Source organism: Hordeum vulgare, chromosome 3H (assembly GCF_904849725.1).
Source record: "Hordeum vulgare subsp. vulgare chromosome 3H, MorexV3_pseudomolecules_assembly, whole genome shotgun sequence".
Taxonomy (NCBI): Eukaryota; Viridiplantae; Streptophyta; class Magnoliopsida; order Poales; family Poaceae; genus Hordeum; species Hordeum vulgare.
In genome coordinates this window covers 80844738-80868228 of record NC_058520.1, presented here as the reverse complement: position 1 = coordinate 80868228, position 23491 = coordinate 80844738, and the positions used below count along the sequence as shown (strand labels likewise).

Genomic DNA, 23491 nt, shown 5'->3' with positions numbered 1-23491 from the left:
TTGTTCTGGCGGCAGTAATGGTCGTTCAATGGTCTCGGAATCTCGGTGCATTTTTTTATTATGTTTGAGATGCTTTTTATTTTCAGTGAACTTTTATAAAAAATATTATTTTCGCATTTTTGGCTGCTACGCGTCCTTCGACCGATCTACTTAAAAGATCGTCCGGCTCGCGGGTCATTTGACCTGGCGCATCGGCACCCTCCATCGTTGCAATATACCTATCGTTGTGGATTTTTTTTGTAACAAAGCTCTTGTTGCATATTTTTTTGCAACTCGGGTTCTCTAGTAGATTTTTCTCGCAACAAAGGCTTCGTTGCAGAATTTCTTTTTTTGTCGTTATTTTTCTAGAAAAGTGCTCGCGGGTGGTCTGACCTAGCGCATCAACGCCCTCCATCATTGCAACACACCTATTGTTGCGGAAACTTTCTGCAAGAGAGATCTTGTTGCAATTTTTTTCAACTTGAGTTCTGTTGCAGATTTTTTTCCGCAAAACATAGGCTTTGTTGCGGAATTGCTTTTTTGTTGTTATTTTTCTAGAAAAAAAATAGAACTAAGATTTTGATGTAGTTTTTCTTTTGCAACAGAGCTCTTGTTGCATTTTTTTTTTACAACTTGGGTTCTTTGTAGAAATTTTTTTCGTAACAAAGGGTTTGTTACAGATTTTTTTTTGTCATAGCCGTAGCCATCGAATCTGGCGTGATCTAACGGGTGGACGTATTTCTCTACTTTGAAAAGGTAGTATTCTCGTTTGAACAGACAACCAACAATAAAAAGTGATCAGCCTTATCGCACGGCACAGCGCGTGGCGGATGCATGTGTAAGATCGGTCGGCTGTTTAGAAGCTTTCCCTTTTTCTTGTCTCTCATGTGATCAGCTTTTGTGTTACTGAATATAAAAAATGTGTTTTTTGAAACTATAAAAATGTGTTATTGAAAGAGAAAAAAAAGGAGAGCCCAAAACTCTTCATCACTGAACCATGTCACTTCGGCCCAACAAATTATAGAAACTGGTACCCCTCAAAAAAATATAGAAATTGGCGTGTGGGGTCACCTTGTCAGCATCAAGGTCGAACTAGAGACCAGACCACGCAAATTTTCTCCCTCTCGCACCAGTTGGCCGTCGACCGTCGTTACCCATCCCCTCGCCGCCGGCGCCACCGCGCCGCCGGAGCGCCATGCTCAGGCTACGTAGCCGCGTCCCCTCCCATATCCTGTCATCTCCGTCCACCTCGCCCGGACCCCCTCTCCGCCGCCTCCTCTCCGCCGCAGCGCCCGTCCTTTTCCCAAATCCTGGCTTCGTTGTCGAGGACTACCTCGTCTCCACCTGCGGCCTCACACGAGCGCAGTCCATCAAGGCATCCGCCAAGCTCTCCCACCTCAAGTCCCCCGCCAAGCCCGACGCCGTCCTCGCCTTCCTTGTCGGCCTCGGCCTCTCCGGCGACGATGTAGCCGCGGTCGTCGCCAAGGACCCCAAGTTCCTCTGCAGCGGCGTGGAAAGAACCTTGGCCCCCGTCGTCGCGGGTCTCAGCGGCCTCGGTCTGTCCCGTTCCGAGGTCGCGCTCCTCGTCTCGCTTGCCCCTGACAATTTCCGCTGTAGACCCATCGTCTCCAAGCTGCGGTACTGCTTGCCCCTCTTCGGGTCCTCTGAGAACCTACTCCGGGCGGCCAGGCATGACGCCAGTATTCTTAGTCTCAGACCCGAGAGGACAGCGAAGCCCAACATCGCGTTCCTTCAAGAGTGCGGCCTAAGTGCTTGTGATATTGCCAAGCTATGCGGCTGTGTTCCACGGCTGCTCATCACCAACCTGGAGCGTGTCCGGGAAATGGTGACATTGGCCGACGGTCTTGGTGTGCCCCGAGGCTCTGGAATGTTTAGGCATGCTCTGCAGGCTGTCGCATTCTTCAGCGATAAAAAGATGGCAGCCACAGTAGATCAGCTGAAGAAGACGTTAAGGTGGTCGGATGCCGAGGTGAGAATTGCTCTGCCAAAGGCCCCGTTTGTGCTAAGGAAGCCAAAAGAATCGCTGCAGCGCAGGTCCGAGTTCCTCATCTCCGAGGTGGGGTTCGAACCGGCCTACATTGCTCATCGGCCAATAATGCTCTGTTACAGCATAGAGGGCCGGCTCAGGCCCCGGTACTACGTTGTAAAGTTTCTCAAGGAAAATGGATTGCTCAAACGCAACCCAAGCTACTTCACAATTTTCAAGATGGGTGAGAAGTTATTCGTGGAGAAGTACATATGCCCTCACAAGGAAGCTGCACCCTACCTTGTTGAGGACTATGCAGACGCTTGCAGAGGGGAAGTGCCCTCTAGACTGATGTCTGCATGAAGCAAGAACTCTGAGCTCTATATGTAGAATCCTAATCACCATGTAATTCTGAAGCCAATTACGTTTTGTTCATTATTTTGTATGGAGAAGAATATCCATGTTTTCTGTAGATTTATGTGACCTTTCTAAAATCTATCCATTGATGATGTATTGCCATTCTAATCAGAAGATTACTTTATATGTTGAGCTTATACTTAATGTTTGTCATGGCCTCACAGGAGGTTCACTGCTTCATAAATAGTTTCTTATTTGCCATCTTGCTAATTTCAGCTCATATCATTTGCTCTGACTTTCTGGATTGCTGGTTGCAGCATCAGAGATACGTAAGCCACAGGCTGTGGGTTTGGCCAACTTCAAAGGTTTCAGATAACCTGGGTGGGGCAGATCTGGGAGAGGCATTGCTGCTTGAGAAGGGGCAGCTGGAAGACCTGGCGGCCCAACGACCTGGAATGTCGATGGTCATAAGAGGTATATGTACTTTTGGCAAGCTGTCCTTCCAAAACTGAAATAAGTTTTTTATGAGGCAGGGAACTTGTGATGATTATCAAATGTGATTTGATTACTTTTGGATGATGCCGATCATTTTTTTGGGCTGATCATGTTAGCAATCTTGCTATTGTCCTTGCAGGTTGGGGATATTGTATGTGCAATGCTATATGCTTGCTAAAGGAAACACATGTAAGAGTCAGGTACTTCATAATATCCAGAGACCTTTACCTTCTTCTTTTTCATGTCTGGCCATAAGCATTTGCACCATTCTCACAAAATAAATAAATGGTGCCGGCACTTACCGAAACAAACTGTGAGCTGCATTAGCTTCAGTCGCATCGCTGAATTCGTTGGTGCCCTCATTTTCTTTTATGAATTTTGCGGTTTGGTGAATTGGTGATTCTCATAAATCAGATTTTGAATGAACTATCTAGGGGGCCGTTTGGATCAGAGGCCCAAAGTGCCTGACAAAACTTTTGGTGTTGACCAAAGTGATACTTCTGTTTGATTGAGATCCAATTATTTGGCTCTCCCCAGCTTCATTACCTCATCCCGTTTACACAACCAAATTTTTGACGAGGCATTGGAGCCTTGGAGGTCCTTTTCTCCACCAAAATTTTGGCATGGGTTGGTTGGCTGGGTGACACAGCACAATTGAAATGGATCCTAGATCTTCCAATATGTATTACAGTATGTACCTATCTATCCCATGATTTTTAGGCTTCTAGTTCTTGCCCCCCTATCTCTACTTTCTGGCTCTGTCCCTGATTGTAGGCATATATTAGCACGTTTGTTATGTAGAGAGGTGATTGATAGGCTGATATATAACACATTGATCTGATCCTCTCAAGAACCTTACTTCATTCAGCTGCAAGATAAAGCATATTAGTTCACTTTTTTAGGTGTTATAATGTTGAATGAATGTCCTCTTAGTTTACAGGATGCCATATATTTAGGCTTTTATTTCAGTTCCGGATGATTAAATAGAACTTATCAGCATAATATTGTGACCTTTACTATCATTTATGATTTTGGCTGACTGTTCATAATCTTTATTATACAACTAATGCTACATGTCACAACTAGGTTTTAGGTTTCCGCTAGAGGTAGTTGTTCTTAGAATTGGTATATTGTGACATTAGACCAATTGTGCAATTACATAGCTAATACTCCCTCCGTCCCAAATAACTGTCTCAACTTTATACTAGCTCTAGTATAAAGTTATACTAAGCTTAAGACAGTTATTTTGGGACGGAGGGAGTATAAGAGAAAGGAGCAAGCATATTTGATGGTTGGAGATCTACTCCTTGACATCACTCCAATTCGAAATATCAAACAAACATGAGCTTTGTTTTTGCAATGAAATGCCCTGTTATTCCGATTGTTACTCGAAATATGCGACCTTTTCCTGGTACTGCCTGGTTTTCGCCTTGCTGCACCTTTATTTGCCATCCCTTGTCACCTGCTTTAGCTTATAATGTGAAGGCGGAATCTTTTAGTTTTCTGTATGTGTCATACAGGATTCTCTTTGTTTTCATAAAAGTTAACAAGATTGTCATATTTAGATATGTATGGCACTTTAGGATTTTATTTTTTTCATGGGCTTTGATTAATATTTTGAACAATTCCCATTCTCTTGATGCTAATTTGATCAAATGGTCTGAAATTAATTAATTTTACAGAAAGTACATCACCAGTTTTGTGCAAAGCTATGGGTGGAACAGTATTTTGTACATTTGGGTCATGCAAGTCTACTGGGTGCGCCAATTACAAAAACATGTCTTTTTTGCCCTACATGTTAGGATGTTATGGTACATGGAGTAATTAACTCTTTGGACAGTTGGGACCACAATCTGATATTTTTCACCACAATGTTAAGTTACTGTTTTTCAGATGTCAACTCTGTTTTCGATGAATATACGTAGTAATGCAGCAGCTGTTCAGGCCAACCACCAAAATGCATTTTTGACTTGACTTGCAGCTAAAAGCATCATGACACTATTCGCCCCTCATCTCTGAGCGGTGAGGTTAGGTGTTTCTAATCGTGCATACGTGAGGACAAGATTTGATGTCAGGATTTTTAGATCGATTCAAGTGTTAAACGGCAATAACTGCGACTCTGGGGCCTGATTGGTAGGGTTTAGAAGTTATCGTGGGGTGCGAAAGGATGGTAATTTTAGTTTGCGAGCATAATAATTCTCTGGCGAAAAACAAAACCTGCCACGATTATGAATGGAGATGGTGTGAGAGGGGGGGTCTCCTTGCCTGCAGTTTATCAGTGCGCCAGGCCAGCTATTTGGCAGGACAACAGTTTTACTGGTGCCCAGCAGTTCACTGACTGACTCAGTTGCACCAACGCTGAGAAAAGCCCCTAATCCGAAGGATTTTCGGGATGGTGTCCCAGCGAACAGAATCGAAGTCTTTTCTGAAGTCAAGTTTGGAAGGGCCGCCTTTGGCCTGGACGGTATTTTCTTTTTCGATGTCATGATGAAGGGGCGTCGTGGCCTCGTGGGCCATGTTCTTGTGCCGGTGGCACAACAGTGGCCATGTACGGACGAGACGGACTGTACCGATGGATCGCCGCCTCCCTCCGACCCTCCCTCGCGCCGTTGTCCGACCGAGCGCACGTGACGTCACCCTCCACGACGACCTGCCTCTGCTCATTTCCCGATCATCGTCCGGTTTCAGTAGCCGTTTGCTTTCGCCTTTGTCTGTCAGCCACCACCGTCGTTATTCTTATTCTTATCCCATGGCTCAGAGATGATGGCAGATAAAAACCAAAAAAACAAAGATGATGGCACGAGTTTCATCAGAAAATAAAAACCACGCATCTGGAGGATCAAAACGAACCCCCCCCCCCCCCCCCCCCCCTGACCTGAGCCTTTTCCAATGGAGAGAGCAAGCCGGCCGTCGGAATGGCAACTCGTACCTTGCCACCGTCTTCCTCCCGCCTTCCTCTGGCACGGGATTTCCACGCCACTCGTGACGCCACCCTCCCTTCTCGGCCTAGACGCCGTCGCAGTTGACGCCTGCTCTTTCTTTTCTTCCTTTCCCTGCTATTGCGCCCTCCACATATGCCGTCCTTTATTTCTGAGGCAGCTGGATTGGCCACACATTTTATATTCCGCTGCACGTACCGCCGACTGGAAACGTTTTTTTTTTTTTTTAAAAAAAAACAAGGTAGCAGCAGGAGTAGTATTGCCAGGGGGGGACGAATCTGTACGGGATCGCGGGGAGATTCACCCGGCGCGCACCCTCGCCTCCCTGTAACGTCCTTGTACAAGTGTACTTATCTCCGGGGAGGGAGGCGGCTCCAGCTCCCCCACGCCAACCCAACCACGAGGACAACACGCCGAGATGCAGCGCGCGGCGGCCTCCCTCGCCTCCTCCCGCTCAGCGGCCGCCTGGGCGTGCACCTCCACCACCTCGCGCCATGCCGGCACCGGCGCCTCCTACTACGCGCGCCGCGACGCCGTCGTGCCTCTCCGAATTCGCGGTCAGGAACAGCCGCCCGCCGCCCTCCCCATGTCCCTGTCGCTGCTCTCGCGGAGACGGCCAGCGCGGACGGCAAAGGCGGCGGCTGCTGCGGCGGAGCTGACCCCGTCGGCGGACGAGGTGGCCGCGGGCGGCGGCATTGCCGGCACGGTGCAGCTCGGCGCCATGATCGTCGCATGGTACCTCCTCAACATCTACTTCAACATCTACAACAAGCAGGTACGCCACCATTGCCACCCTCTCCCCTGTTCCTCGCCGTTCCGTTCGCCGTCCGTGACCGACCGACCAATCAATCAACAAACCCGCTTGGCAAAAAACCGCAGGTCCTCCAGGTGCTGCCATTGCCGCTCCCCTACACCATCACCGCCTTCCAGCTCGCCTTCGGCTCGCTCGTCATCTTCTTCATGTGGGCCGCTAGGCTCCACCCCGTGCCCAAGCTCTCCGCCGCACAGGTCCGTCAGCCACCCGCCGTGTGGTTTTCTTTGAATTTGCCTTCCTCAAACTGAAGCTTCTGATCCCGTTCAGCTGGCCAAGATCGCGCCGCTGGCCGCCGGGCACATGCTGGGCACGGTGTTCACCAACATGAGCCTGGGCAAGGTGGCCGTCTCCTTCACGCACACCGTCAAGGCGTCGGAGCCCTTCTTCACCGTCCTGCTCTCCGCCTTCTTCCTCGGCGAGGTGCCGTCGCCGCTGGTGCTGGGCTCGCTGGTGCCCATCGTCGGCGGCGTCGCCCTGGCGTCGCTGACCGAGGTCTCTTTCAACTGGTTAGTCCCGTCCGCTGACCATCGGAGAACAATTGCCCTCTAATCATGGCCCGGCCCCCATGATTATATTCCCTTTCGCCGTCGGCCCCGAATAATTGGGGCCAGGAGGAATCCCGTCGCTTTCTCACGGTACACACATACGATTCCGTTGACGCAGGGCCGGATTCTGGAGCGCCATGGCGTCGAATCTGCTCAACCAGACCAGGAATGTGCTCAGCAAGCGGCTCCTCGGCGGCGAAGAGGTGATTCCTACCTCTTCTTCTACCTCCTCGGTTCACCAGTGATAATTCAGTGGTATCTCATGATTCTTTGCAAAAATTCCAACCACTGATGAATTGGTTCATGTAATGCTGCTGCAGGAGGAGTTCATGGACGACATAAACCTCTTCTCGGTGATCACAGTGCTGTCCTTCCTGCTGTCCGTCCCTCTGATGCTCTTTGCAGAAGGGGTCAAGTTCTCCCCAGCGTTCCTCCAGAGCACCGTGAGTCAACCTCCAAGTCTGCAAAATTCAGACAAGTTGAACTGTTGCATCATAACTCCTACGGAGTACATCAATAAACTAGTACCATCACGAACTGACCATTGCACGGATCTCTCCGGCATGTAGGGCCTGAACCTGCAGGAGCTGTGCGTGAGGGCGGCACTGGCCGGCCTCTGCTTCCATGGCTACCAGAAGGTGAGGGACACATGACAAATCACATGGTTCCGGCTTCAGCCAGCTCCATACAAAATGCATGATTTGTAACTGACAATGGCAATGTCAGCTGTCGTACATGATCCTGGCGAGGGTGTCGCCCGTGACCCACTCCGTGGCCAACTGCGTCAAGCGAGTGGTGGTCATCGTCTCTTCCGTCCTCTTCTTCCGGACGCCCATCTCCCCTGTCAATGCACTGGGTAAAAACAACTTGACCACGCTGCAATCTCTTTTGTACTCGAGCAGTGTTTTTGCACTGCAATCTCTTCTGACCTGTTTCTCACTGTAACTGCAGGGACTGGTGCAGCACTGGCGGGAGTTTACCTGTACTCCAGGCTCAAGAAAACGAAGCCCAAGAGTTGATGAAGATGTTTTTTCCCTGTTCCAGATACAGGTTTTTGATATAGAAGACTAGGTCGAGAAAATGTATTGAGATAGTAGGTTGTACAGAACTTGCCACAGCCCGTAGTACACCTGTACTACAGCCTACAGCAGCTTCTTTCAATAGTGGCCAGACCAAACTTTTGGTCTTGAAGATTTGTAACATCCTCTCCTGAATAATGGCAAATCTCCTAACAAATGCATTATGCTCAGATGCCATGAGAATACCATCCTTCGAGATGCCATGAGAATACCACCCTATCAAATTTTGCCAACAATTGGCCAAATATTGCCACTGGCCAAAATCTTCACAACATTCAAAAAGAGAATGCAATATGCAAGATCCCATTAGGCAACCAAAATTTTGGTAGCCAACCAAATGACAGCCAAAAAATTTACAACAATTGGCTAGAGGTCACCAAAACCTGGCAACATCTGAGTTGAGTTGGCAAGGTGCCACAGATAACCAAAATTTTGGTAGGGTAAATCTGGGCACAAACCATACATACATACCCCTTGTGCCCTGAGAAAACTTGCTAGAGCATAAGCAATGCACACATAAGCAGGATGGTTCCACAGTTCACGTAGGGCATTTCAGTTCAACATCAAGCCATGCCAAGAGCATTTACAACAGCCAACATAACTTACATGGTTCCGTCCAAAATTCATCATGGCTCAACCGGTCCGGTTTCCGAAGGATTATAACATGACTACAAGGCATAAAGAGGTCTGAGGTTCCAGGTTTCATAGAGCGCTAACACCAGCATACGGACACCGTATAAAGTGCCTCCCAGGCACCACCACAACATAGCAAAATATCCGACATGCTTAACCTATGTCAGCAAAGTTCCAGGACACACTTTGCTTAAACCAACATGACTGATACTACGATATGGTTAGGGAACCAACTCCATCTACTCCGTTGTTTCGTCACCATCGTGATGCATTTACCAATTGGAAACCCCCACGGCCTTGGGAGGGCTCCTGCTCCTAGCACGATCACCACCACGGGAAGAAGAGCTATAGAACCTGCCAATCAAACGAAGGGGGTCATTAAATAGTACTTCCTCTGTACCTAAATAATTGTAGTCGAGGAGAACTAGTCTAGTTCTCCCCAACTACAATTATTTAGGTACAGAGGGAGTGCTAGTTGGGGCAATAGTTGATAAAGCCTTTGTAGATGTATATCACACCCAAGACAAAATAAACTGCTGTTTGATATAGATGAAATAACAGGATGGATCAAAACAGACATCATGTTTTGGCTTGAGGTAAAGTGGTGGTTAGCTCCATTTGTCAACCATAAAATACAGTTTGATTCAGCTACGCCAAAAGGTTCACCAAATTATGACAAGATTATCTTAGAGCAAGATCCCTTGTTACCTATACAATCAGATACTTCTTTGTTTCATGAATTTCAAGGACACGGTATGTGTGGGCATAGGTGAACTCCAAAGTTGGTAACATGTTCCTCCATCAAGTGAGATGCATATTAAGAGCATCTCCAACAGCCGCGCAACCGCCCTGCACGCTAAAAACAGTTTGGAGCACCGAAATACCGACTTTTAGTGCGTCGGAGTGCGGCTCCAGCGGCCGCCGCAAAAAATAGCGCGTGCGAACTACAGTCCGCCGCCTTGTTCTTCTTCCAGGACACCTTGGCCGTCTTTGTCACCGCCGCATTTGGGAGCTTCGAGAGGGGGGCACGTGGCTTCACAACGGGTGCCGGCGCGACGCCAGCCACTGCCGAGGTCGCCATGAAAAGACAACGCGCGAGACCGGTGGGGTCGCGGGTGTAGGGAGGGGGATGCCGCACGCGCGGTTTTTGCGCCTCCACTAGAGCGCCCGGAGCGGTTGCACACGCGCAAAAAACACATTTTTTCCAGCGCGGCGCTTATATCACGTGGCTGTTGGAGATGCTCTAAGAGATACTCCCTCCTTCCCAAAATATTAGGCGCCTAGGCTTCTTTAGAAAATCCCAATATCTTAGACGTATTGACACTCAACTCCTGATATGCACTCTTGTACGGCTAGGTAATCTAACAATTGCTAATCGTTGATCAGCCAACCACGTTTGTTAAAAGGATTTCGTGGAGGAAACTGTTTGTAGTCAAGACTCCGTAATTTCTGATTAGCCTTGCACTAATTTCCATGCGAAAAGCTTACACGCCCTACATAATGGGAAGGGGGGAGTATAAAAAAGCATACAGCAGATACTTCAACTAGACAATTCATCCAATCGCCGCATATGATCTAAGAGCAAATATTGGTAGCTAACAATGCAATCAGATGTTTTTGTTTGTTTCATAAACATAAAGGACACTGCATAGCATGGACACAGGTGAACAGCGAAGTAGGTAACCATGTGCCTCTGTGGAGTGAGATGATGTTACGACTTATGAGGTACAAGGATATTTTAAGGATACAGTACCTAGCATGAAAGCTGAGACCTTCACCAGAGCTGCCACTGTTATGCCAGATGACGATTTATTAATTATCAGCTGTGGTATATAAGCTGGAAACAAGGAAGTTATACTAACCTGACAGGTAAATTTGCAGCGACACTGGTCTGATTGTTGTTACTGCTGTTATGAATGATGCAAGTGATAGTTCATCAGGTATGGATGAGACAGAAAAGGTATAAGAGAATAGGAATTGGTGCCATACCTGGTGAAGCTTGGAGCGCCACCATACTGATTGCCACTGCTGCTGTTATTGAAGCTGCAAACAATGATTCATCAGGCTGGCACAACTCCTGAACAAAGTATCAAATCAAATATAAATTGATACACACCTTGACTGAAAGCTTGGGCCATCCCTAGTCTGGCTGCCATAAGCTCCGTGGCCACCATAGGAATCATTAGAAGATGCCCACCGCCGTGGCCCCCTGCCACCATACCCTCCACGGCCGACCATAGCTCGTAACTCCGGTGAAACAGCTTGGTTCGCACCCTCCAAAATCTTCACAAGATCTGAAGCATACTTAGAATCCTGATCACAGAAGAATGTGTATGCAATTCCAGACGCACCAGCCCGGCCTGTCCTCCCAATTCTATGGACATAGTCCTCAACGCCCGTTGGGAAATCATAGTTAACAACAACTCTGCGGCAAAAGATTTGGGAAGGATTGTTAATGGATCACATTTAAAAACTTATTAAAATGTGTATTCAACCATCACCATCACGAGTTATGAAAGGACTGTCAGTGGACCACATTTAAAAACTACAGATTAGTTAAATGTGTATTCAACCATCATCATTATGAGCTATGTCCAAGAAATGTTGTTTACAAAAAGAGTCAAACTAAAAAAATCTAAGAAGTTGCAAAGATAAAGTCCAAACCTGATATCCTTTACATCCAAACCTCGAGCGGCCACATCAGTGGCTACAAGAATTGGGCACCTGCCAGTTCGAAATTCACTCAACACAGAGTCCCTCTCAGCCTGTGATTTATCACCATGAATAGCAGAAGCACCATACTGCCGTGATAGGTTTCGAGACAGCTGATCACACATCCTCTTCGTGGAGCAAAATATAATGACCTTCGATCCAGGCTCCTGTTGTCTCAAGATCTGATCAAGACGCCTCCCTTTCTCCATAGATGTGGTAACTTCCACATACTGAAAAGTGTAACAAACTACTTTAAACAATGAAGCAAAATATACCTCAATCAAGATAATAGCATGTTTTCCCTGCATCAAAAACTAGCATTTTTTATTACCTGAGTGATTGACTTATTTGCAACCAGCTCATCAGTGTTCCCAATGTTAACCTGGACAGGGTTAGTGAGCAAATCTGAAGCTATTTTCCTCACCTCTCTGGGCCAAGTGGCAGTGAACATAAGAGTTTGTCGTTTAGGTTGCACTTGTTTCACAATTTTTCTTATTTGTGGCTCAAAACCCATATCAAGCATTCGGTCAGCTTCATCAAGAACAAGATATGCTACTTGACGCAGGCTCACTTTTCCCATTTCTAGAATATCATTCAGTCTTCCAGGAGTTGCAACAACAATGTCAGCACCACGCTCTAAATCTCTTAGCTGAGGGCCTTTTGGAGCACCACCATATAGACACTGCAAAAGAAAAAATATGATTTAAGACAATATTCTGTTATGGCTATATCAATATGTAGTTTACATAGAACAGAAATTCCATTTCTTAGGTACGAGTAACATTAGCATCTAGCAATGTGGATACACAAGTGAAGTAAGTGGTCTAAGAGTAGATCAGTGTAATACACGCATAAAGATAGAAGGAACATACAGTAGATGAAATTCTTGATGATCTACCAAACTTGATTGCTTCATCTTGAATCTGTGTTGCCAATTCCCTAGTTGGAGACAGAACTAACACGGTTGGCCCGTCCCTTGAATTGTGTCGTAGGTTCTTAACAAGTATAAACCCTGGGAGTAGATAACCCAGGGTTTTTCCAGAACCTGTCTTCGCCACAGCTACAATATCACTACCTTTTAGAGCAATCGGCCACGATTGAGCTTGGATAGGACTTGGTGCAGAGAATCCTGCTTGCTGCACCTGTAGACATGAGTAATATGTGAACAACTGAGTACTTGTATCTCATACAACCTAAATATACAAGCCCAATGTACAATAGGACAAAAAGGGAAAGGTTCCCTATGATATAACAATTTAGCTATATACTACCTCCGTTCCTAAATATAAGTCTTTTTAAAGATTTCACTACGGACTACATACGGAGCAAAATGAGTGAATCTACACTCTAAAGTATGTCTATATACATCCGTATGTAGTCTATAGTGAAATCTCTACAAAGACTTATATTTAGGAATGGAGGAAGTAGAAACTAATTCAGGTATATTGTAGCTAAATATGAAAAAACAAAACAAAGAGCATAGTTTTCAAACCATAGCAGGCTGGTTAAGACAACAGAACATGTTGAACTCCAATTAAAATTGTTGACTTCAAATATAGTACAAGGTATTGCTACTTGTATGCATTATGCTCACATACCTCCCTTAGAATCTCCGATGGGAAGCCAGTGGACTGAAACGACATGAATGGCGGTGGAGCTTCCCTTCCCGGGCACTGAAAGGTGTGGAATAAGTAAGTAACATCACACATAACAACAAGAAGTGATTGGGGGCATAAAAGAAGTTGAACACATACAATAATAGTAATCTCGTGCTTTTTACGGTATGCATCTACCGACATGTTTCCATTGGCAGCCTGCGGAGCTGGGTTAGTAGAAGGCATGGGGGCAGGATTTACTCCAGCTGAAGGGCGCTGCTGAAAAAGAAGATAGCATGTTACCATTGGGGAACAGAACAAGATCTGCATCACAGTTAATGTGGCACTCCTGCGGCATTTATAGAGCAATGCAGTATTAAGTAAGTGACCTGTAACGTGCTAGAAATATGTTACCTCAAAAGAAGGATCGTTCCTGGCCTTGTGATCAGCAAAGGGCGCATTCTGCATGCGGTTTCCGGCAGATTCAGTGTGCCGCTGAAAACAAAAACGGCATCTTATGATACTGCATAGTAAATGAAATAGACCCCCCCCCCCTTCTTCAGGAGTCGTGACAGTTATCAGTAGGCTTAACAAACTAAAATTTCCGCACTTTTTGAGAGTACGCCAAGGCATAACATATTTTTATAGAAGGCAGAGAAACATTACAAGAAGACTCTCCCTCGCTGCGAACAGCAAGGGTAGCACAAACTCCACACTAAAGTTAATCTGAAGACTAACCACCGCACAAATTACAACCGCAAAGCAAAAGGGCCTGCCCTTAAAAGAACATCACAGACCAACTCTGGCCACCTCCAAGGAGTAACTACTCCAACAGAACTTCCCTTGTCGACGCACCAACCACCCTTGAAGGCCTAAAAGAGACAGCAGGTGGGTGGCAGGACTCGGTCAGCCCGAGGAAGCCATCGTCTTGGACTCACCAGTGCCGGCATAGATAGCAACCCTGAAGATCAACCCAGAACCGCAGCAAACGCCAGACAAGTTTCCGGTTCATAGTTTTAAGTGGCATTGCTATTCTAAATCATGCTTCTGTTAATGATGTGACAAGTACAGTGCAAAGCCTAAAATGTAACCGCAACATGCTACATGACAGAAAAAACTAAACTCCTCTACCTCCTAGTTAATGGCATTTGTGTGGGTTGCCCAAAGAACTGAACTTCATGCTGAACAATCAGTGGCATTCATGTTGCAAAGCATGCTCATCTAGATGTCTACGTTATGAGACAGATACAACGCGGAATAAACAAAAAACAATGTAACAGTAACATGCGAATGATGGGAAGATGAGGAGAAAAAATCCCACCTTCGAATGATCGGGAGGCACACGCATTCTGCAGCTTGCGCTTGCGGCTGCTAAGCGACAAACGAAAAAAATCAAGCTACAGAAGCGGCAGGGGAGGAACAAAACCCCAAAAATGGGAGATCACTTGGGAGTTACCTCCGGCGGGTCTCTGTGCCTGGCCCTGCTATCTAAATCTGTGAGCAGCGGCAAACACCAGAGATATTTGCGGTTCATAGTTCAAGTGGCATTGCTATTGTAAGTCATGCTTGTGTTAATGATGACACAAATACAATGCAAAGCACATACATAATGTAATCCCAACATGCAATAGGCCAAAATAAACTTCTCTGCCTCCTAGTTAGTGGCGTTCGTGTTGTAAACCATGGTTTTATACATTATGAGACAGATACAACGCGAAACAAACAAACAAACAAACAATGATGTAACAGTAGCGTGCGAACGATGAGAAGATGAGGAGGAGATAACCCTACACCTCCAAATGATGGGGAGGCCACGCGCATTTCACGAGCGGCTCGCCGCAACTTGACCCTGCAGCCGCTATGCGACAAACGAACGAATCACAAAGGAAATCTCGTGCGTGCGTACATTTACTTACACCCCAGAAATCAAGCTACAGAAGCGACGGGGGAGGTAAGAAAAAAACCCAAAGCGAAGGGGGGAGGGAGATGGTTTGGGCGTTATACCTCGGGCGGGTCTCTGTGCCTGGCCCTCTCGTCGTGGTGGTACTGGGGCTGCTGGACGGGAGCGGGGGCGGGGGCCGGGGCCGGGGCGGGGGCGACGGGGGGAGGAGGGCCGGTGGGGCGGTCGTAGGTGACGGCCTTGGTCTCCGGGTTCCAGAAGTAGAGGTAGCCGGTGGTGCCATCGATGAGGCCCCTCCAGGGCTTGGGCAGCGTCGGATCTTCCGGCGCGTAGCGCGGCGCCGCGGACGCCATTCCTCCTCCCAACCCTACGCGGAAAGGAAAAGAAAGAGGGGAATCAGATCAAGAAGACCAAGCCGCAATGCGCTCGCGGGGCGAGGCGGGACGGAGGAGATCGGAGGGACGGGCGGACGAACCCTAGCGATCGGCGGCGCGGGCGCGAGGGGGGTGCTGGCGGCGGCGCGGCGGACGGAGGAAGGGGTGGGGGAGGGAGCCCTGGGTGTCGCGCTGTGGCTGCGCGTTGCCCTTTGCTGTGGGTGGGTGTGGGAACCCTTTCCTTCCTCGTCGATGCGGGGCGCGGCGGTCGCCTGGTTAAGTAGGGTGGGTGGGGGCCGAAGGCCGATGGAAAAGTAGTCCCAGGAATGGGAGCGGAGGCGTCGATGGTGTGGTGGTGCCTCGCTCACACACCTGCCCTGGCCTGACCCTGACCCCGGCCGGGCGAGCGAGGAATGGTACTGACAGGGTGGCCAGCTGAGACAAGTGGTGGTGGGATCGGGAAGCTCGAAAAGTGCAAGGCCCTCGCCCGCGCACGGCACGGCCCGGCCCGGCCCGAGGTTCGTTGCTTCTTTGCTGCTTTCGGCCCGCACACCGCCTAGCCCAGCTACTGCTTTGCTTTAGTTCTGGCAAACGCTCTCGCCTGCTTCTTCGTGTGCGTGCCTGTTCTCGTCTCACGGAAAAGCAGAAATTATCCGCATGTTTAAAGAGGAGGAGAAATGACAAGTACGGAGGAAAAATACGTCCTCCATGCACGGTGAACAGCGAAAGAACACGGGCGGAGGCAAATACGTCTTTGCCTTGACTATAAACGTTCTTGTTTGAGGCTAACGCTTTGCTATTGAACTTCACCGAACACGTGCCTTGGAAAACCTGGTGAGGGCATCGCTGACCCGCATACATTCCAAACATTTTTTCTACAAATTCGAATGAAATCCATGCAAAGACAGATTTTATATTACCAAACGGAAACATTTACATTTTTAATATATTTTTACTAAAATGGTCAAAACTATGTGCAAGTCCGGCCCCGCGGAGCTTCATTCCAACTACACGGATACATTATGCTAGTCAGGGTCGACCGTATGGAGCTCTAATCTCACGACACGTATACATTATATTACTCTACGGTCGGCCGCGACGGATCCCTTTGTATTCCCATGCATGTCAGTCCACTCATCGGACTGCCAGGAGCCCCAGAGGTATATTCTTCCCCCATATCTTCCCTATCTCTGCCTATGCCGCTCATCTGAGTGGTAAATGGGGTGCTTCAGCCGGAGGTGAAGGGGGCATCCACTTCCATGAAGCGCGGATAAGGGTTGGTTTTTAGGGCGGGGACGATGGTGGCCCGCGAGAGAGGGCGAGACATCGGTTGTGTACGCCGCCGACGCGTCGACGCCTAGGTGGCGGCCGCGAACGTGTTGGTCGTCGCCTCGTCAATCTCAAAGCCGATTTCTTTCTCCGTCGGCGGGGCACGATTCTGAGAATGTTGACGTCGAATGGCTCGGCGTCTGGCCTCATCCACGACAACCACGATGCTCATTCCGTCGTGCTGGCCTGGAGGCTAGAGCAACTCGCCACTACTCCGCGAGCTGGCTTGGAGCAGCAAGTTGTTCAAACATGCACCAGCACGGAGCGGCCACTTGCTCCGTTGGGCTCGACGAGCGAGGTGGAGCAATGTGTTGCTTGGCTCGTATCCGACGGGCTCGACGGGCCACCAGTGGGCTTTTATAAGACACAACTGATCTTCCTGCTCGTCGTATGCCATGGAAAGGGTTGAGAAAATGGTGGAAGGAGCAAATAGGGAGCGGAGGAGTGGTACGATTCTGTACCGACGTCTGGCCTCCCTTATATAGCGGGTGGGCGCGAGGAGCTTGTCCGTTGTTGTGTTTACTGTCGACCAACTCGTGAACGGACGGGTGGTCGGAGTAGGTTTTTGGACACATGCACGAGTTTATTGAAGGCGTTTGAATGCGGCGAGGGAGGCGTGTTCAGCCAGGTGTGTAGCGGGCGGCGCTTTCTAGACCGACAAACTGATAACCCACAAGTATAAGGGATCATTTGTAGCCTTTTTGATAAATAAAAGTGTTGAAGCCAACGAGGAGGTAGAATTAATATTTTCTCAAGTTATCGATGACTGATACAATTCTACGCGCTAACGCTTACTTTACCTAGGACAAGAATAAAATTACTTTGTAGGTGTATCTCGGTAGGTTTGCAAAATAATAAAGAACGCAGAAATAAAAATTAGGTGTTGTTTTAATAAAGAGTAATTAAGTTAGTATAGTGAGTGTGGAAAGTGATGGTAGGATTTGCAAGATTGTCCTCGACAATTGATAACAAGATCGATAATCATTATTGCAATTTTATATGAAGGAGAGGCATAAGCAAATACTTTCTGTATTTGAATCACATGAACTTATGATTGAAAATCTAGCAAGAATCGACAACTACTCGAGATCATTAAGGTAAAACTAACCGTAGCATTAAGTGTAAAGTCTCCTTTATCCCATGTGCAGCAATTGTTTTATTCGGGTTTAACCTTCTGCCACTCCCGCAACCCACTATAAGTGAATCATGAACATATTGAAACATCCTACAACGGTAATCTCCCACGAGTGCACGACACAAAAGACATCATAGGACAACACTAAAATAAAATATGCAACTCAAACCAATCAAGATCATCAATCAATCCATAGAATAAAAGAGATCTTTCCAAATATCATAAGATGACTACACATCATTGGATAATAATATATAACATAAAACACCATGTTTAAATAGGGGATACATCAGGTAGTTCTTCTCTATTCCGCGTCCTTATTTTCTGGCTGGACGTTGTTTCTTTTATATCCGGAGATATATAACTCCGATCGAAGAAAAGCTCCAACCGACTTACGGGGTGCCCACAAGGCACCTACCCACGCCTTGGGGGTAGGCGCGCCCCTGCCTTGTGGCACGTGTGGGCCCCTCTTTTGTTGGTTCTTGCACCAAAAATCACATAATTTCATAAAAAATATCTATAAAATTTTATCTTGTTTGGACTTCGTTTGATATGGATTTTTGCGAAATAAAAAAACATGCAAAAAACATGAACTGTCGATGGGCGTTAGATTAATTTGTAGTCCAAGAAAATCATATGAGTTATTACAAAAAGTATGTGAAAGTGATTAATTAATAACACGAAACATTCAAAAATTATAGATATGACAAAGATGTATCGTCATCCCCAAGCTTAATTCATACTCGTCCTCGAGTAGGTAAATGATAAAACGAACATAATTTTCATATGGAATGCTACCTATAATAATCTTGATCAAATAATATTATCATGGCATGAATATTAGGATAGGAATGATTCAATGCAGTGGTCTATCAATTTGATATTGGAGCAATAATATAAAACATGCATGTAATTCGTCATTGTCTTTCATGATAATGAAGTTAAAGAAAACAACATCTATACCCTTGATTATGATAAGCATGGCACGCTTAGCCTTCCCTGCATAGATATATCAAATGAAGAGTACCCCGGTGCAAAACCAAGCAATTGTATTATAATTTTTCTCGTTTCAGCATTTTTAACTCCACTCAATACGTGAGCGTGAGCCATGGTCTTGGCACTTTTGGATGGCAAAGAGAATGATGGTAGGGGTTTATATGGGAACACAAAAGTGGAGAAAGTCTCACATCAACTAGGCAGAACGTTAGGCAATGGATAGACCTTACAATCGATATCAATGCGAGGATTAGGGGTTGACATGCATAGGATACACTAAAGCTATAAGTGTATGAAAACTATATATATAAAACTAAGTGGGTGTGCATCAAACTTTCTCGCTCATGAAAACCTCGAGCATTGAGGGAGACCGTCATCGCTATAAGCAAGTCAAGTTATATGACGTAAAAATTCCTACTAGTATTCAAGACAAGATTGGTGTATTCACACCTGTGCAAAACTTTGTCAAGGCTGTGAAGGCAATCATCAAAAGAAGTTTCATAGACAGAAAAATCATCCATGAAAAATTTCATAACCCCTTCAACAAAACTAGCAAATATAGAATTCGTACATCTCTAAAAGGTAGTTGGAGCATTACATAAGACAAATGGCATATGACGATAGGAGTGCACACCGAAGAGGCAAGTGAAGGTAGTTTTCTCTTGGTCTTGAGGGTGCACTGCTATTTGTGAGAATCTTGAATTATGGTTTACATGGAGTACTGTTTAGATGTGTATGAATTGTTAGACCATGTATAGCTTCTGTATATGTGTACGTATATTGTACCAATTGTGACATATCCATATATATATATATATGTGCGATAGGCCACCCCTAGAGGGTTGAGCCGGTTCTCATCCAAATCATTGTCTTACATGGTATCAACCCTAGTTACGATCCTCGCTTCCGCCGCCAAACCCTAGACCGTCGCCGTCATGTCGAGCGTCGCCGCCTCCGGCTCCTCCAACGCTGGCTACCTCCCGGCCTCGCTCGTGGCTCTTCTCTCCCGCCCGATCGATTCTGCCGCCATGCGGCCGCCTACGATCGGGACGGTGAGCATCGGCTCCTTCTTCTCCAACCAGCCCTCAGCCCCCTTCGTCGTTGGGGCATGCGTTGACGATCCACGCGTCCAGCGCCTCCTCACCCGCCTCCTCGGCCGCCTCTATCCCGCGGGCGTCTCGTCAGCCGGCACGGCAGGGTTGTTCGGGTCAGGCCTTGCGCCGACGCACCCTGCCCTCACGGCGTCCGCGCCTCCGGCAGGGTCTACTCCCATGATGGTTGTTCCCGCCTACGGGGCGTACGCGCCGCTCGAGGGTTTCACCTCGGCACCCTCGCCCGCGCCGCCCGCCTCTGCCCCTATGGCGTACACGCCTCCGGCAGTCTTCATGATGGGCTCATTGCCTCCACCATTCCACTTCAGCAATCTCATCACCGTCAAGCTGTCGCCCAACAATTACATCTTCTGGCGTGCGCAGGTCCTTCCGCTCCTTGGGAGCCACTACCTGCTCGGCTACATCGATGGCTCTTTTTCTTGCCCTCCCGCGCTGGTGGGAAACGTGAACGGTCCGGTCTACAACCCGAAGCATCGTGTATGGACGGGGCAGGACCAGGCGAACCTCTCCTCCATCCAGGGGTCGCTCACCCCGGCTGTTGCTGGGCGCATCGTCTTTGCCAAGACGTCTCATGAGGCATGTACAATCCTCAAGCGCTCCTTTGCATCACAGTCGCAGGCTGTGCCAGCACTCTCCTCTGTGAGCTCGACGCTTGTGAGAAGCTCAACTCTACGGTCACCACTTTCTACAATAAGATCAAGGCCCTTGCTGACACGCTGGCGTCCATTGGACAGCCGCTCTCCGACTCCGAGTTCAACTCCTTCATTGCCAACGGCCTTGACAAGGAGTATGCTGGCTTGGTTGAGATCATCAATGAGCGTGGCAACTCGACTCCCATGATGGCGCACGAGGTCTACTCTCGTCTTCTTCTCACCGAGCAGCGCGTCGAGGCACGTTGTGCCAACCGCAGCCACGGGTCTCCCCCCCGCGAATGCTGCCTACAAGGGCGGAAGCCCCTCCTCAGGTGTCCCATCGTCCGCCTTGGGAAAAGCACCTGCAGCACAGCACCCGTCCTCGTCCGCCCCACCTTCGTCACTACCATCACGCGGGGGTTGGTGCATGTGCCAGCTGTGTGGAATTGAGGCGCATTGGGCCTCTAAGTGCCACTGTCGCTTCCAGAAGAGTTTCCTTGGTCTCGGCAATGATGGCAAGGATGCGCGCAATAATGTGTGTCGGGTTGCCATGGCTGACCACCCTGCACCGCAGAAGCCCCAGGGACATGCTCAGTCCTATTCCATCGACCCACACTGGTACATGGACTCTGGGGCAACGGAGCACCTAACGAATGAGATGGGGAAGCTCCACACTCACATGTTGAAAATACGCCCTAGAGGCAATAATAAATTGGTTATTGTTATATTTTTTGGTCATGATAACTGTCTATTATTCATGCTACAATTGTATTAACTGAAAACCTCAATACATGTGTGAATATATAGATCACAATGTGTCCCTGGTGAGTCTCTAGTTGGCTAGCTCGTTGATCAATAGATGATCATTGTTTCCTGATCATGGACATTGGATGTCGTTGATAACGGGATCACATCATTGGGGAATGATGTGATGGACAAGACCCAATCCTAAGCATAGCACTAGATCGTATTGTTCGTTTGCTAAAGCTTTTCTAATGTCAAGTATCATTTCCTTAGACCATGAGATTGTGCAACTCCCGGATATCGTAGGAGTGCTTTGGGTGTATCAAACGTCACAACGTAACTGGGTGATTATAAAGGTGCACTACGGGTATCTCCGAAAGTGTCTGTTGGGTTGTATGAATCGAGACTCGGATTTGTTACTCTGTACGATGGAGAGGTATCTCTGGGCCCACTCGGTAATTCATCATCCTATTGAGCTCAGTGTGACTAAGGAGTTAGCCACGGGATGATATGTTACGGAACAAGTAAAGAGACTTGCCGGTAACGAGTTTGAACAAGGTATGGAGATACCGATGATCGGATCTCGGGCAAGTATCATACCGGTAGACAAAGGGAATTGCATACGTGATTGATTGAATCCTTCACATTGTGTTTCATCCGATGAGATCATCGTGGAACATGTGGAACCAACATGGATATCCAGACTCCAGTGTTGGTTATTGGCCAGAGAGATGTCTCGGTCATGTCTGCATGTCTCCCGAACCCGTAGGGTGTACACACTTAAGGTTCGATGACGCTAGGGTTATAGGGAAATAGTGTACGTGGTTTTCGAAGGTTGTTCGGAGCGCCGGATGAGATCAGGGACGTCACGAGGAGCTCCGGAATGGTCCCGGGTAAAGATTGATATATAGGAAGTCCTGTTTTGGTCAACGAAAAAGTTTCGGGCTCATCGGTAGTGTATCGGGAGTGTCGGGAGGGTGCCGGAGGACCCCCGGGAGGGGTGTGACGACCAAAGGACTTCATGGGCAGTTAGAGGAGGTGGACCAGCCCTTATTGGACTGGCCAAGGACTTCCCTAAAGGCCCATGCGGCTAGGGATAAAGATATAAGGCAAAAGAGGATTTAAAAGGAAGGGATCCACCTCCCTTGTGGGAGGTGGACTCCTCCCTAGCTCGGCCGAACCTCTCCTCCTTGGAGGAGGGGATAAGGCAGCCCTACCTCTCCCTCCTCCTATATATACTTGAGGTTTTGGCCCTTTTGAGACACACAATTGATCTCCATGGCACAGCCATACTCCTCCTGCTCCTCATCCTCCGTAGTGCTTAGCGAAGCTCTGCCGAAGTACCAGGTAGCTGTTGGGGAACGTCGCATGGGAAACAAAAAATTTCCTACGCGCACGAAGACCTATCATGGTGATGTCCATCTACGAGAGGGGATGAGTGATCTACGTACCCTTGTAGATCGTACAGCAGAAGCGATTAGAGATCGCGGTTGATGTAGTGGAACGTCCTCACGTCCCTCGATCCGCCCCGCGAACAATCCCGCGATCAGTCCCACGATCTAGTACCGAACGGACGGCACCTCCGCGTTCAGCACACGTACAGCTCGACGATGATCTCGGCCTTCTTGATCCAGCAAGAGAGACGGAGAGGTAGAAGAGTTCTCCGGCAGCGTGACGGCGCTCCGGAGGTTGGTGATGATCTTGTCTCAGCAGGGCTCCGCCCGAGCTCCGCAGAAACGCGATCTAGAGGAAAAACTATGGAGGTATGTGGTCGGGCTGCCGTGGAAAAGTCGTCTCAAATCAGCCCTAATACCTCCGTATATATAGGTGGGAGGGAGGGGAGGAGGCAGCCTCAAAACCTAAAGGTTTGGCCGAAATTGGAGGTGGAGGAGTCCTACTCCAATCCTACTTGGAGTAGGATTCCACCTTCCCACTTGGAAACTCTTTCCACCTTGTGTTTTTTCCTTCTCAAACCTTATGGGCCTTAGTGGGAACTTATTCCAGCCCACTAGGGGCTGGTTTATCTCTTCCCATAGCCCATGAGACCCCTTGGGGCGTGACACCCCTCCCGATGGTCCCCGGCACCCCTCCCGGCACTCCCGGTACACTACCGATGAGCCCGAAACTTTTCCGG

The 23491-nt window shown here is 48.0% G+C and overlaps 3 protein-coding genes across 8 annotated transcripts; 2 read left to right on the top strand and 1 right to left on the bottom strand.

Annotated features, from left to right (window-relative positions):
- Positions 1-1063: 1063 nt before the first annotated feature.
- On the top strand, positions 1064-2527 carry LOC123443056 (transcription termination factor MTERF15, mitochondrial-like). The gene has a single exon (XM_045119295.1). The coding sequence runs from the start codon at positions 1175-1177 to the stop codon at positions 2327-2329; it is 1155 nt and encodes a 384-aa protein (XP_044975230.1). The 5' UTR covers positions 1064-1174; the 3' UTR covers positions 2330-2527.
- A 3186-nt stretch (positions 2528-5713) lies between these two features.
- Positions 5714-8365, top strand: LOC123443055 (phosphoenolpyruvate/phosphate translocator 3, chloroplastic-like). Its single transcript, XM_045119294.1, has 8 exons — positions 5714-6532; positions 6637-6765; positions 6839-7077; positions 7235-7319; positions 7437-7559; positions 7686-7754; positions 7843-7972; positions 8068-8365. The coding sequence occupies exons 1-8, from the start codon at positions 6176-6178 to the stop codon at positions 8133-8135; spliced, it is 1200 nt and encodes a 399-aa protein (XP_044975229.1). The 5' UTR covers positions 5714-6175; the 3' UTR covers positions 8136-8365.
- A 380-nt stretch (positions 8366-8745) lies between these two features.
- On the bottom strand, positions 8746-15783 carry LOC123443054 (DEAD-box ATP-dependent RNA helicase 14). Of its 6 annotated transcripts, none has more exons than XM_045119287.1 (13): positions 15511-15783; positions 15140-15402; positions 13550-13630; positions 13295-13414; positions 13139-13213; positions 12413-12682; positions 11872-12222; positions 11493-11770; positions 10945-11253; positions 10818-10871; positions 10691-10735; positions 10582-10617; positions 8746-9182 (listed from the first exon to the last, which is right to left on the bottom strand). In XM_045119287.1, the coding sequence occupies exons 2-13, from the start codon at positions 15386-15388 to the stop codon at positions 9101-9103; spliced, it is 1950 nt and encodes a 649-aa protein (XP_044975222.1). In that variant the 5' UTR covers positions 15389-15402; positions 15511-15783; the 3' UTR covers positions 8746-9100. The 6 variants fall into 6 exon arrangements, with proteins under 6 accessions (XP_044975222.1, XP_044975225.1, XP_044975223.1 ...); XM_045119290.1 differs by having other exon boundaries at positions 10691-10732; XM_045119288.1 differs by having other exon boundaries at positions 13295-13411.
- Between the last annotated feature and the right edge of the window lie 7708 nt (positions 15784-23491).